The 16,138-nt window shown below is 47.9% G+C and overlaps 1 protein-coding gene across 1 annotated transcript in view; it reads right to left on the bottom strand.

Annotated features, from left to right (window-relative positions):
- The window catches only part of LOC137427599 (baculoviral IAP repeat-containing protein 5), a 44,135-nt gene that overhangs the window by 20,497 nt on the left and 7,500 nt on the right, over window positions 1–16,138 (bottom strand). The window contains exon 2 of the mRNA XM_068117205.2: window positions 13,081–13,190. Coding sequence (XP_067973306.1) covers window positions 13,081–13,190 — 110 coding nt within the window. The remainder of the gene's footprint in view (window positions 1–13,080; window positions 13,191–16,138) is intronic.

Raw genomic sequence — 16,138 nt, 5'->3', positions numbered from 1 at the left:
CGGGCGTCCCTGAAGCGCGCCCTTGGGCTGTTCGCCCATTACTCCAAATGGGTGAAAAGTTTCTCCGTGAAACTTCGCCCCCTTGTGGCCTGCGACACCTTCCCCCTGAGTCCGGCCGCATTGACGGCCTTTGAAGGCCTTAAGGCCGACATCGCCCGAGCCGCCGTGGCGACAATCGACGAGAGCGGCTCGTTCGTCCTCGAAAGTGACGCCTCGGATCAGGCCATCGCGGCGACCCTCTCCCAAGGGGGGCGTCCCGTGGCTTTCTTTTCACGGACTCTTACCACCGCTGAGCGGAGACACTCGTCCGTTGAAAAGGAAGCGTATGCGATCGTCGAGTCTATTCGGCGATGGCGCCCGTACTTACTCGGGCGGAGCTTCCAAATCATCACGGACCAGCAAAGCGTTGCGTTCATGTACGACACCTTACACGCCCAGCGCATTAAGAACGAGAAAATCACTCGCTGGCGTATCGAACTCGCCGACTTCTGTTACACCATCAAATATCGCCCGGGGAAGGATAACCAGGCCGCCGATGCCTTATCACGACCGGCTACATGTGCCGGTATCACCTCTTTGGAGGGCCTACGGGTGCTGCATGCCACTGCGGGCCATCCCGGCGTAACGCGTTTCGCTCATTTTGTGCGGTGTGGGAATCTCCCATACTCGATTGACGATATCCGCCGTATCTGTCGCGACTGCGCTATCTGCGCGGAAATCAAACCGCGTTTCTATAACCCTCCCATGGGGACTCTGGTGAAGGCTACACGCCCGTGGGAACGCTTGGCGATGGATTTCAAGGGCCCATTGCCGGTGTCGAGCGGCTCTCGCTATCTGCTCACTATCGTTGATGAGTACTCGCGATTCCCCTTTGCTTATACGTGCGCGGACATGACTGCTGCCACGGTGATGCGATGCTTACAGAACTTGTTCTCAATGTTCGGTTACCCGGCCTATGTCCATACCGACCGGGGTGCGGTCTTCTTGTCTCAGGAGGTGCGCGGCTATCTGCTCCAAAATAACATTGCGTCTAGTTACACCACGCCGTACAGACCCCAGGCTAATGGGCAGATCGAACGCTTCAACGGGATTATCTGGAGGGCCGTCATGCTCCACCTCCGGACCCTCAGCCGGGGCCTCGATAAATGGGCTTGGTCGCTACCTGCGGCGTTGAACTCGATCAGGGCTCTCCTGAGTACGGCAACCAACCAAACTCCCCACGAGCGACTTTTCCACCACCCCAGGAGCTCGGGGTGTATACGGTCTTTGCCCAGTTGGCTCGCTGGGCCCGGGCCGGCCTACCTTAAACGGGCGGTTCGCGCGAGCAAGTACGACCCCCTAGTGGACAAAGTGCAGATTCTCCAGGCTAATCCTGAGCATGCTCGTGTGATGACGACTGATGGCCGTGAGACTACTGTCTCCGTCCGTCACCTTGCCCCTTGCGGGGTCGACGACCTAAGTAGGGAATCGGACGAACCGATCGAACCCATCTATGAGACTATGGCCTCTCCCGACGCTCCCATCGCCGAAAGTCTACCGACCCTCCCCTCGCCGAGACTACCTGGGCCCGACGACTTGGAGTTACCCCCTTCGTCACCCGACCCTGTTGGCGCCTCTGACGCCGGGGACACAGGGATACGTGATGCCGTACCCGGGGAATTTCGGACGCGTGCTGGCAGAGAAATTCGCCGCCCGGCCCGATACGGTTGGGTCGACTGATGTTCCGCACCCTATTCGTGCTGACGCTCACTCGCTTTTAGCCGCGCTGCCGTATAATTCTGACGGGGGGAGAATGTAGTGAAATCGTATTCGTACTGAACCCGGGGTGATGCTCGCTGCTCGTTGACACCGCTAGGGGCGTGACTATAAGACCCGCTGCTGCGAACGGTGCTCCGAGACTTCTCCTGTGACATGTTACATCTGGTAGACTCGCTAACGGTACGCCTGCATAGAATATCCAGCTTGCTTGCATTGAATGATATGAATGGACCCATGAGATGTCACATCGTATACTTATTGTATTTTCTACTTTACAGGATGATGTTATGATCTAAATGCAATTAAACCAACCCGTTGGACTAAAGTTGTGTGGACCTGATTGGTTTTACACAACAATGACTACCTTCACTCTTCGGGCATTTAAAATTACGCCTTTGTTATTGAACTTCGCAGGCTGATAGGATGACGTAGAGGTATGCACACTCGCCTTTAAGCTGTCGAGCCTGGGTCTGAATCCCGACCCTGCTATAAACTGTCATCCTGGTGTTTCACAGGCAGGGTGATTCATCAATGTGTGTGCCGTCCCTCGGATGGACTTTAAAGTAGGAGTCCCCCGTCTGCCAGAATGGGTTGGTGGACGTTAAATATCCCAAGGTGTTTTTCGCAAAGAGTAAGTGAGTATGGCAGCACCATGGCCAAATTCCAAATTCCTGTCCTAAGTAGGCAAATGTCTGGCCTGGCCAGCCGATTCGTGAATGACTTGGGCCAAGCTTCCCCCGGCCGACCCCACAAGATGGGATAATAGTAGCTGTTAAAGAACAGTAACTTTGATGTTGAACCGAACTTCACGATATGCAAGATGAAACAACGTCGCCATGTTTGTCACTCATTTGGTCCATCGTGAACGGTGAGGACTGAAAAGGAGAAGAAGAAGAAGATGATTAGCTGCTTGTCCTTGTCCTCAAAGCTAAAACTCTACACACAGAGTATGCTTACCTTGTCGATCTTTAACAAGATGTGACTTTTAGTGCTCAACTTTGCGCACAGACAAAGCAAACTCAAACGGATCAGAAATTGACACTGGCAGCGCTTTAGGCGCGTTCATTAATTGGTTGTTTTTTTAACGTTTATTGTTTAACGATATAACATTTAAATGACATCTTGGAGAATATACATTCCATATTATATAAACTGCTTTATTTTATAGAGCTGCATTTAATACGGGAATATCTTATGAGAGAAACTAAACACACTAACCGCCCAAAGCAGTCAATATGTGGGTTCCAGGTGCGTTGTATCGACTGCGCATGCGCAGCACCTATCGTGATAATAAATATGCATTATCGTTATCGCGATAGAAAATCTAAATCACGATTATCGCCCAGCACTAAAAACAACCATAAACAGAAATGCACCAAGAGCCGATTCTCAACACAAGCCGACCTCATCTCCTCTAAATAATGCGGCTGAACAACCATTCCTAGATCTGATCGACGTCATGGTTCAGTCGTACATCGCCTCAACTGTACTTGCCGGTCTTTCAGACACCGATATAAAATGTCAAAAGAAACCCAATTATTTGGAGCCACAAACCCACAATACTGCTTATTGTTCTACTTATTGTTCTACTTATTGTTCCCTGTAGGGGACTAACAATAATTATTTCCCTATGGTTTATCAAAAAAATTAACCTGAATTTGAGGCAAAACCCTCATTTTCAGCCTCTTATAGGGGGCAGATCCGGATAGGGAGCATAACTGCATGACACCTTACTGTTCTGATGTATCATACCAACTTTGGCTCATATCGGTCATGTCGTTTGTGAGAAAAATATGTTTTAGTGAATACGAGGGATTAGGCGAGGGAGCCTGTGGCTCCCTTTCCGGGGGAGATGCGACGATGAGGAACACAACTTAAGGTTAGGACATGGTCTCAATGCCTCTTAGCGAGTTTGGTCTGGATCGGTCTGGCGGTTTCTCAGAAGATTTTTGAATGAAATACCAATATTTGAGGCAAACCCCCTTTTAATCCCTTTATAGGGGGCGCTTCCTGATGGGGAGTACAACTCCATGAGACCTTGCTTGCCTGATGCATCGTACCAAATTTGATCCATAATCGGTCAGGTAGTTTGTGGGGAGAATATGTTTTGGTCGAATGTTAATGCAGGTACGTACATACAGTGACCTACATACAGTCACGTGAAAAAGTAAGTACACCCCATGTAAAGTTTTGACTTTTTCAACATATTTCAACATACAGCTATTTGATCTTCATTTCAACAATATTGAGAGATAAAGGTGATATAATATAACAAACATCATGAAACATTTACATTTTGTAGTCCATTGTATAATTTAAATAAACATAAATGCAAATTTCGCATGTGGAAAAAGTAAGTACACCCTTGGCTCTTATAGGTGGTATTGCCCCTTTGGCAGAAACAACTCAAGTAGGCGTTTCTTATAACTGTCTACCAGTCTCTGACATCGACTGTGAGAAATCTTTGCCCACTCCTCCATGCAGAATTATTTCAGCTGTGCGATGTTTGAGGGGTTTCTTGCATGCACAGCTCGTTTCAAATCCCCCCACAACATCTTGATTGGATTTAGATCCAGGCTTTGACTTGGCCATTCCAGAACCCTCCATTTCTTTATTTTGAGCCATTCCTTGGTGGATTTACTGGTATGTTTAGGGTCATTGTCATGTTGCAAGGTCCACCTTCGGTTGAGCTTCAAGTTTCCGACAGATGGCCTCACATTATCCTCAAGCACCCTCTGGTACAATGAAGAATTCATAGTGGATTCTATGATGGTGAACTGCCCAGGCCCTGATGTAGCAAAGCTGCCCCAAACCATAATATTTCCACCACCATGCTTTACAGTTGGTATCAGGTTCTTGTGGTCAAATGCTGTCTTTGGTTTTCTCCAAACATGTCTTCTGGTACTGTGGTCAAATAGCTCTACCTTTGACTCAACTGTCCAGAGCACATTGTTCCAGAAGTGCTGGTCTTTGCCTTGGTGTGCATTGGCAAACTTTAGTCTTGCCCTGATGTTCTTTCTGGACAGCAAAGGATTCCTCCTGGCACACCTCCCATGTAGATCAAATTTGTGCAACCTCTTTCTAATGGTAGACTTGTGCACTTTGACATCAACAGTGGCAAGAGCTACCTGTAGGTCCCGTGATGACATTCTGGGGTTCTTAGAGACTTCTTTCAGCATCTTGCGGTCTGCCCTCGGGCTGAACTTGCTGGGGCGGCCTGGCCTGAACAAGTTGGCAGTTGTTTGGAATCTTCTCCATTTGTAGATGATCTTCCGGACAGTCGAATGATTGATTTCAAATTGTTTGGAGATCTTTTTAAATCCCTTCGCAGACTCGTAGGCATCTATAACCTTCTTTATGAAGGCCTCAGAGAGCTCTTTTGATCTAGGCATGGTGACGCCACACACTTCAATAACAAAGAGCAAACCAAACGAAATGTCTGAGGTTTAAATAAGACAGGTTCCTCCAAGATCCTCTCCAACGATGTTCTAATCATTTGCACCTGAGCTGGTGCACCTGATTCTAATTTTAGGTATTTGAAGTAGTGATAAATGTAGGGGTGTACTTACTTTTTCCACATGTGAAATTTGCATTGATGTTTATTTAAATTATACAATGGACTACAAAATGTAAATGTTTCATGATATTTGTTATATTATATCACCTTGATCTATCAATATTGTTGAAATGAAGATCATATAGCTGTATGTTGAAATATGTTGAAAAAGTCAAAACTTTACATGGGGTGTACTTACTTTTTCACGTGACTAAGTATTGGAACAGAAGTCAAATTTGTTATTATTGCTTTATACTATTATTGTTACACTATCATGTATAGTGGTCATGTATTATATTATACTATTATATATATATTATTGTCAGGAAGGTGACCAAGAACCCAATGACTACCCTGACAGAACTAGCGTTCTTTGGCTGAGATGGGAGAACCCGCCAAAAGGACAACAGTCTCTGCATCACTTCACAAATCTGGGCTTTCTGGGGGCATGGCCAGACGGAAGCCACTCCTGAGAAAATGACACATGACGGCACGCCTGTAGTGGATGGGGTTGCACCTGGATGGGTTTGAGCGTAGTGGAGCAGTAGCTGAAACTATTTGTAATAACTGAAAACTAGGACTACTATTTGTAGCTTTGATGGAGGTGCTGGCTCAGAACGTAAAGGAGGGTTTACCGTGGGAGTTGTTGTATGCAGATGATCTGGTGTTGATTGCGGAAAGTATGGATGGACTGAAGGAAAAGATGAACAAGTGGAAGGAATGTATGGAGACAAAAGGTCTGAAGGTGAATATCGGAAAGACGAAGGTGATGTCAAGTGGTAAAGCATGTGGTGAGGTGGAAAGAACTGGGAAGTGGCCCTGTGCTGTGTGTAGGAAGGGTGTCGGAGTGAACGCCATTCAATGTACAATGTGCGCTGAGTGGGTTCATCAAAAATGTAGTGGTCTGAGAGGATCATTAACCAGTGTGGCAGCTACATTCAAATGTAAGGCGTGCACAGAGGGAGCTGCAGATGGAGGAAATGTTGAGTTGGATCTTGGAGACGGTGTGAAGCTGGAAGGTGTGAAAACATTTTGCTACCTCGGAGATATGCTGAATGGAGAAGGTGGATCAGACTCGGCAACAGTTGCTAGAGTGAGATGTGCATGGAAGAAGTTTCGGGAACTGAGTGGCGTGCTGATGATGAGGGGAGTGTCGTTGAAGCTGAAGGGAAAGGTGTATGCTGCATGTGTGAGAAGTGTTATGATTTATGGAAGCGAGACATGGGGAATGAACGTAGAGCAGCAACGAAGGTTGGAAAGGGTGGAAATGCGAATGGTTCGACGGATGTGCGGAGTATCGTTGAGAGAGAGGAAGACAAATGATGAATTGCGAAAGATGATGGGAATAGAGCCTGTGATTGATGCTGTGAAGAGGAACAGGTTGAGATGGTTTGGTCATGTGTTGAGGAAAGATGAAAGTGACTGGTTGAGAAGTGATGGAAATGAATGTAGAAGGAAGTAGAGGACAGGGGAAGACCGAGAAAGACTTGGCTAAAGATGGTGGAAGAAGAAATGCGGGCAAGGGGGTTAACAAGGAGAGATGCAGAAAATAGGGCAAAATGGAGAAGATTGTCATGGGGACCGCAAGGCTAACCCCCGCTCTAGTAGGGAAAATGGCCTTTAAAATGTATGTTGTTTGTTGTTGTTGGAGCAGTAGCTGAAACCTGAATCCTACCCAGATTCCTCCTAATGACTCCATATTTTCCCTTTCGTTCTTTGGGTTTCTTCTGATGACTCCAATGCAGTATTGCACACCACTCCTTTCCGATTCCATCTCCAGGCGCTGCATGACGTCTGTAATGAAATTGTACCTGAAGTTGAACCCAGGTGTTATGCTCTCTCCGACCACTGAGATGCGTCTATAAGAACTCGGACGACCATCGCTCCGGATCATTCCTGTGACATATAATCTGTGTGACAGCGTAGACTCGAATGGTGCGTATATTTAGATGATCCAGGCTTGCTTGCACTGATTGTTGATTGCTGGGCTTCTCCTTGATTATATAATGCTGATATATTGCATGATTGTATTTTACAGGTGTTGCCAGAGTTCGAATTTGCATTAAACCTATTATTGGGACAATGTTGTGGATTTGACTTCTTACAACAATTAATGCAAATTCGTCTCTTCGTTTTGAACAAGAACGGGACACGAACGAGACCGCCATGACTCGTAAGATGATCCAAGTTCCGATCTTCGAAGCAGACCCTCAGGCGGCAGACACGGCCGCCGAATTGACACATTGGCTGAAAATCTTGGGTAACCAGTTCAAGGCTCAGGAGGCCGTCTCCGAAGAAACAAAACTCGAAGTGCTGCAATCAAAGGTGCACCATACCGTGTACATGGCAATTGAACTATGTGAGACGTTTGACGCAGCTGTGGCTAAGCTGAAGCGTATTTACATAAAGAAACGAAGCGTGGTCTATTCACGACATTTGCTTGCGACTCGACGACAACAGCCCACTGAAACTTTAGATCAATTGCCTCAAGACCTCTGACGCCTACTGAAGGAGAGTACCCCTGAGGTACGCACTCATGAACAAGTCTGTGATGACCTTGTACGCGATTCTTTCGTCGCAGGTCTTAGGTCACCGGTCGTCAGACAGAGACTACTTGAAGAAGCCGATTTGACACTAGGCGAAGCACTCCGGCTATCTCGCGTGTATACCGAAGCACGGGAACAATCCGACGCGTATAATCGCCCATACGTCACTGCGGGGACATCTCGACAGACTCGACCGGAGAGAGCTACCGCCAAGGTCGTAGATGCAGCCTCGGCACCTCCGCCGGAATCGGAGACCCCGGCCACTCCCGAGGATCCCGATCCGGACTTGACGGTGGCCGCTGCAGCAGGACTCAAGTCCGGAAGTAACGCTACGTGCTATTTCTGCGGGAATCGGAATCATCCCAGGACTGTTTGCCCTGCTAAAGATGCGAAGTGTCATTTCTGCTCAAAGCCGGGACATTTTGCAAAAGTTTGCCGAGCGTCGCGGGGAAAAAGAGCCACCTCGACGATGAATGTGCTTATCTCCGAGCCAGCGGTACGAACGGCGCGCCTCGCCCGACTTTGATGAGGACAGCCCCTCTCCATGGGCCCCAAGCTGAGAGTTCGACCTTGGTGAGACTCCCCGCGCCGACTAAACAAGTGGCGCAAACTCTTCAGTACGTGGCGCGACCGTCCTTGACAGGCATTCTTCCGACACCCTGCCAACTTCCGGGATCGGCCACCCGATCGGCTAAAGCTGGCTTTGAAACTCCGCGCGTGGCACGAGCGCCCTCCGGAGGCTGCACGTATGATCTACAAGCTACTTTAACGGCACAAAAGCTGGGAACTCCACGTGTGGCACGTGCGCCCTCTGGAGGCGGCACGACTGGCCTACAAACGACATCAACGGCACGAAAGACTTTAGCTGGCGTTGGATCCACATGCGAGGCACGAGCGCCTCGCCTTGACGACACGATAACTACAGGTCCACCTGGCCTGACTCGTGCTATAATCCCACTCATGATCGAGGGTATTTTTACCTTCGCAAAAGCGGAAGGTTATGTTTTGATCGCTGTGTATTTATTTGTATGTCTGTGTGTGTGTGTGTATGTTATTCGCATAACTCAAAAAGTATTCAACCGAATTGCATGAAATTTGGTGGGATGATTGGTTATTATACGGGACACATTTGATTAGATTTTGGGAGCAATCGGGTCAAAGGTCAAGGTCACGAAAAGGTCAAAATCGTATTTTTACCAAGTACAGAACAGTAGCTGCGGCGAAGGTATGCGCTCTACCGAGTGCCCGTTCTAGTTGCTAATGCTTTGATCGACACGGGATCCACGGATAGTTATGTTGATTTTCGACTTGTGCAGAAACATGGATGGCCGATTCTTGGGACAAGACGCCGAATCTTTATGGCCTCTCAAGGGCTATGGCTTAGCACAAAAGGGGAATGTCGCCTGAAGCTTGTGATTAAGGGTCGAATGTTTCCGGATGTGCATCTAATGGTCTTACCAGCATTATGTGCAGATGTTTTGCAAGGACATGATTTTCTCAAGCGACATGGACGTTTGGAAATGGAATTTGGTGGTACAGATACTCTTGCTGTGTGTGCTCTTGCAGGGATGGAAATTGAGCCACTGTCGCTGTTCCCCAATATGACCACGGACTGTACACCTGTCGCGGTTAAATCGCGACGCTACGCACGAGCTGACGCGCAATTCATTGCGGAAGAAACGGCCCAGCTACGAAAGGAAGGTATCATAGAACCTAGTCGGTCGCCAAGGCGGGCCCAAGTTCTGGTGGTACGAAGCGAATCGCATCGCAGACGCATGGTAATCGACTATTCGCAGACGATTAATCAGTTTACACAGCTGGACGCCTACCCACTCCCGGGAATGGACTCCCTGGTCCGACAGTTAGCACAGTATTCGGTCTATAGCACTCTCGATCTGCGTAGTGCGTATCATCAAATCCCCATCTCCGAGGCAGATCGCATCTATACAGCGTTTGAATCGGGTCAGAGGTTATACCAGTTCACCCGGCTACCTTTTGGGGTCACGAACGGGGTCTCTTGTTTTCAGAGGGCTATGGACGACCTCATCACCAAGGAGAACTTGACCAATGTCTTCGTTTATCTGGATAATCTCACGGTTTGCGGGTATGACCAAGAACATGATGATGCTAATCTGAAGCGCTTCCTCGAGGTCGCGCAGAGGTATCGCTTAACTATGAATGAGGCTAAATGTCGTTACTCTGCTCCCACAATAGATCTTCTGGGGTACACCGTGACCCACGGCTCTGTTGCTCTGGATAAGGAGCGTCTGCGACCCTTGCTCAACATGGCCCCGCCCAGGGATCGTGCTTCGTTGAAGCGTGCTCTCGGGCTGTTCGCTCATTATTCTAAGTGGGTACAAAATTTCTCCACGAAGCTCCGCCCACTTGTGGACTGTGAAGCATTCCCCATGAGCCTTGCCACCAAGGCCGCTTTCCATAGCCTTAAGTCCGACATCGCTGGCGCCGCTGTGGCGACGATTGACGAAAATAAGTCTTTTGTTTTGGAAAGTGATGCGTCGGATCATGCGATAGCTGCAACTCTCTCCCAAGGGGGGCGCCCTGTGGCCTTCTTTTCACGAACTCTCTCCTCCGCTGAGCGGTGACATTCGTCTGTCGAAAAGGAGGCGTATGCCATCGTCGAGTCGATTCGGCGTTGGCGTCCCTATTTGCTCAGACGATGCTTCCAAATTATCACGGACCAACAGAGCGTTGCGTTTATGTACGACACCCAGCATGCTCAACGCATTAAGAATGAGAAAATCACTCGCTGGCGGATCGAACTCGCCGATTTCTGCTACACAATCAAATATCGCCCTGGGAGGGATAACCTGGTTGCCGACGCCTTATCGCGGCCGGCGACGTGTGCGAGTCTCATATCTTTTGAGGACCTGCGCGCATTGCACGACACCTTGTGCCATCCCGGGGTGACGCGTTTCGCTCATTTTGTGCATAGTTGTAACTTGCCCTACTCGGTTGAGGATATTCGCCAAATGTGTCGCACTTGTTCTGTATGTGCTGAACTCAAACCGCGCTTCTACAACCCTCCTATGGGTACGCTGGTCCGAGCGACTAGGCCGTGGGAGAGATTGGCGATGGATTTCAAAGGACCACTGCCGGCATCACCAGCTTCGAGTAACTCTCGATACCTGCTCACGATCGTTGATGAGTTCTCGAGATTCCCTTTTGCTTTCCCATGCGTAGATATGACAGCCGCCACGGTTATCTGGTGCCTGCAGAACTTGTTTTCTATGTTTGGGAATCCGGCCTACGTGCATACCGATCAAGGCGCGGTGTTCCTGTCCCAGGAAGTGAGGAACTTCTTACTTCAGCATAATGTCGCTTCTAGCTATACCACTCCGTATAGGCCGCAGGCGAATGGACAGGTTGAACTCTTCAATGGTATTATATGGAGAGCCGTTACGCTGAGCCTTAAGTCCCTCGGCCGAGGCCTAGACAAATGGGCTTGGTCGCTACCTGTGGCACTGAATTCGATCAGGACTTTACTGTGTACGGCTACCAATCAAACTCCCCACGAACGGATGTTTCATCACCCGAGGAGTTCGGGTAGTACCCGATCTTTACCTAGTTGGCTTGCAGAGCCGGGACCGGCTTTCCTCAAACGTGCTGTTCGCATGAGTAAGTGTGATCCGCGAGTGGATAAGGTGCAGGTACTCCAAGCTCATCCCGAGCATGCTCGTGTGTTGATGTCTGATGGACGCGAGTCAACAGTCTCCGTACGCCACCTGGCCCCTTGCGGGGAAATTGACGAACCAATTTACGAGTCCATGGACTCTCCCGTTTCTCCGCCTGTGGAGTATCTGCCGGCCATCTCACCGCTAAACGCACCCCAACCTGTAGGCTCTGTGGTGCCACCTCCGTCACCTGACTTAGGCGGCTACTCCGACGCTGGGGACTCCGGTCTCGGGGATGTAGCACCCGGTAGTTTCCGAACCCGTGCCGGAAGGGGGATTCGTCGCCCCGATCGCTACGGATGGACCGACTGACATGGACTGACAATTGCTGCCCTACTATTATGCTGCTGCGTGCTTCATTCCTGCCTTAGTGGAAGTGTAGTTTTAACGGCGGGGAGAATGTAATGAAATTGTACCTAAGTTGAACCCAGGTGTTATGCTCTCTCCGACCACTGAGAGGCGTCTATAAGAACTCGGACGACCATCGCTCCGGATCATTCCTGTGACATATAATCTGTGTGACAGCTTAGACTCGAATGGTGCGTATATTTAGATGATCCAGGCTTGCTTGCACTGATTGTTGATTGCTGGGCTTCTCCTTGATTATATAATCCTGATATATTGCATGATTGTATTTTACAGGTGTTGCCAGAGTTCGAATTTGCATTAAACCTATTATTGGGACAATGTTGTGGATTTGACTTCTTACAACAACGTCATCACCTCGCCGGGCACCGAAGGGAGCCGGGCGATGATGCGCGCTGAAAGGCAGTACTCAGTTTTCACTCCGGTTTCTTGTTTGTTAAATTGCTCGTTTGTTTGTCCGGGCGATATCTCAGCTATCCTTTGAGCTAGGAAGCTGAAATTTGGACACAATTGTGAGCATGTGCTTTGGCAAAAATGGGATTTAAATTTTTTTTGGGATTAATCAGTTACTTGATTAGTTACTTAATTATTATCGATTAATCACTTATTTCTTTTCTTTCTCATCTTGGCAATATCTCAGGCACATTTTAAGCACAAGGAAGCTAATATTCGGACACGACAGTGACCACATGATTTGGCTATAAAGGATATTTTTGATTTATTGATTATTTAATTAATTATTTATTCTAGTCGCTGCATACGTCTCTCTGTTTAGACGTAACTGGACAGTCAATGTGACCCGAAACATTTTGGCAGCCGAATTACCCAACTTAACTTCCCTCGGCTGTTCTCTAAAGTGATTTCGGGAGAGCGATTAAGCAAATACATTTTGAGAGATTCCCATAAATGCTATCATGCATCAGCAGAATATAAATTTGATGATATATATTTTAAAACTATGGTGCAATGCCAGTCTTCAATTGAGAGTCTTTCTTGCTGCTGGCAAGGATGATTTTTCCCCCCCAACATTTATCTAAAGCTTGGAGCCTGGACATAAATCACATGCAGGACAACATTTGGAGGCAGTCAGTGCACGTTTACATGAAAGAGGGAAATATTTGGTGAAAAATGTTGCTTGCGCTTAAAGGACAGTACAACTGACCAGGGATTGTCATTCGGCTCCCAGCCTTCCAACTCTTTGAAACAGAAGAAACAGACTGCCACGTCCGGTTGGCTTTCACAGGGTTGGTAGACGAAGCCAGCTTCAGCCATCTGCATTTTAAAAAAAACAAGAAGGGAAAGCAAATGGCATGAAGATAGCAAAAAAGTACCGTCTTGAGCTTGGGCTGCGGAGCAGCCCCTCATAGTCCTGACGACCGTCTCGCTACAACCTCAGGTTTACACGGGTGGTCTTTTAACCGCAGCTGTTCATTCATGCCCCTGATGTTTGTCCTACGGTCAGGTCTACCTTGCTCTTCCATGATCCTCAATCCTGTTAATAAAAATAATTTAAAAAATAATAAAATAAATAGAGGACAGTCCAGGTCGAAGCACGATTAACCAGAACTATTGAAGATGCTTTATGATGACTTCACTTTGGTCCTCTTGTAGTAACTCAGGCCTCCTTCTGTTCTGTGCATGACGTCATAGCCAGGTAGATTTAATCAAGCATCCATTAAACTTCCTCAAACCAAACAGAATGCATGGAGTTATATTATAGACAAGAGGGCGTACATACCACGTGACCCCGTGCCGACAAGGACGACCGGCAGCCATGTTTTTGGGGGGGCAACATTTGTTGAAAACGTACATGTACATGACCTAGTTGTGTCGTGAATATTTTCTAGTGGTAAGATGCCGAAAAGTTGTGCCTGCTACGGGTGCACAAATCGTAGCAACCAGAAGAAGGATGTTAGTTTTCACAGGTGAGTACTCTGTCTGTGTTTTTCTTTTTAAAAGTAGAAATTTTGGTCGGAATTTGGTCAGATTCATTGAGAGTGGTGGACACGCATACAACAAGAAGCAGGGCTGTATGGCTCTCTTTTATGTCATGGGTCTTATTGTTGTCGCCATTACAATAAGACCCATGGTAAAAGAGAGCCATACAGCCCTGCTTGTAGGGCTAGACAGGCACAGGCATGACAGGCGGAGTTGATGTATCTTTGCAACTCTTTCAATCTTTGGAACAAAGGCCTTTCCATGCATGCCATTGTGGCCAAGCATTACACTAGGCCTGACACTAAAAATGAACTTCAAACCTGCGAGAGTTTATTTTTGTCTGTCATCTGGTCATCATCATGATCGTGACTGATGGACTGATAACACCGACAATACTACAGAAATGTTTCGAAGCCAGTCGGACCCAAACCATCTCAGACCGAGACCATCTCGGACCCAGACCATCTCGGACCCAGACCATCTCGGACCCAGACCATCTCGGACTCAGACCATCTCGGACCCAGACCATCCCAGATCAATTCGGACCCAGACCATGTCAGACCCAGACCAGCTCGGGTCCAGACCAACTCAGACCCAAGTAGCAACTTGGACCCAAGAGATTTTTTTCAGTGATGCAGAAGAAGATGACCATGGCAGCCAGCTGGTCAAAATGATCAGTAGACTTTTTGTGCAGAGTGTGCTGCACCACCACGGGCGACTGTATACAGAAAAATATGTCAAAAACAATCAAGTCTCTAAGCGGCACCAGCTTCCAAAAACAATTTTGTTTCTGGGCCAGTGAATGTTGTGCGTGTACAAAACCAAGATTTTTTTTTTCTTGGACTCCAATGAATAACATTAAGATTTTACTGGAGATATGTATCATCGTTTTCAAAAACACTGTTGGTCATATTATACATATTCTTGCATCAGGTTAATTTTGCCCTTTTACCGGTGTACGTACATGAAAGGATAGCAAACCTTAAAGACTTTTTTCCCCACCTATCAAAAGATGGTAGAGAACTCTAAAACACAACAACAACAACAACATGCATTTTAAGGCCATTTTCCCTGCTAGAGCAGGGGTTAGCCTTGCGGTCCCCATGACAATCTTCTCCATTTTGCCCTATTTTCTGCATCTCTCCTTGTTAACCCCCTTACCAGCATTTCTTCTACCACCATCTTTAGCCAAGTCTTTCTCGGTCTTCCCCGTCCTCTACTTCCTTCTACATTCATTTCCATCACTCTTCTCAACCAGTCACTTTCATCCTTCCTCAACACATGACCAAACCATCTCAACCTGTTTCTCTTCACCGCATCAATCACAGGCTCGATTCCCATCATCTTTCGCAATTCTTCATTTGTCTTCCTCTCTCTCAACGATACTCCGCACATCCACCGAACCATTCGCATTTCCACCCCCTCCAGCCTTCGTTGCTGCTCCACGTTCACCACCCATGTCTCGCTCCCATAAATCATAACACTTCTCACACATGCAGCATACACCTTTCCCTTCAGCTTCAGCAACACTCCCCTCCTCATCAGCACGCCACTCAGTTCCCGAAACTTCTTCCATGCACATCTCACTCTTGCAACCGTTGCCGAGTCTGATCCACCTTCTCCATTCAGCATGTCTCCGAAGTAGCAAAATGTTTTCACACCTTCCAGCTTCACGCCGTCTCCAAGATCCAACTCAACATTTCCTCCATCTGCAGCTCCCTCTGTGCACACCTTACATTTGAATGTAGCTGCCACACTGGTTAATGACCCTCTCAGACCCCATCGATCGCTGAATTAACGCCAGGGGGGTTGACTCAGCCTGTCATCCTTCCGAGGTCGGCAAATTGAGTACCAGCTTGTTGGGATGAATGATCACGGTGTGTACCCAGATTTAGAATAGGTACACCGCATCCCTGTGCATCGTAAGAGGCGACCAAGGGTTGGCGTCAGGAAGGGCATCCGGCCATAAAAACATTGCCTCAAACAGGGAACCATGATTGTCATGGGGCCCGCAAGGCTAACCCCCGCTCTAGCGGGGAAAATGGCCTTAAAACGATCATTCATTCATTTCATTCAGACCACTACATTTTTGATGAACCCACTCAGCGCACATTGTACATTGAATGGAGTTCACTCCGACACCCTTCCTGCACACAGCACAGGGCCACTTCCCAGTTCTTTCCACCTCACCACATGCTTTACCACTTGCCATCACCTTCGTCTTTCCGATATTCACCTTCAGACCTTTTGTCTCCATACATTCCTTCCACTTGTTCATCTTT

Source organism: Myxine glutinosa, chromosome 5 (assembly GCF_964187855.1).
Source record: "Myxine glutinosa chromosome 5, kmMyxGlut1.1, whole genome shotgun sequence".
NCBI classification, from domain to species: Eukaryota; Metazoa; Chordata; class Myxini; order Myxiniformes; family Myxinidae; genus Myxine; species Myxine glutinosa.
The sequence above is the reverse complement of the archived record's forward strand: the minus strand, read 5'-3'. Positions and strand labels throughout refer to the sequence as shown.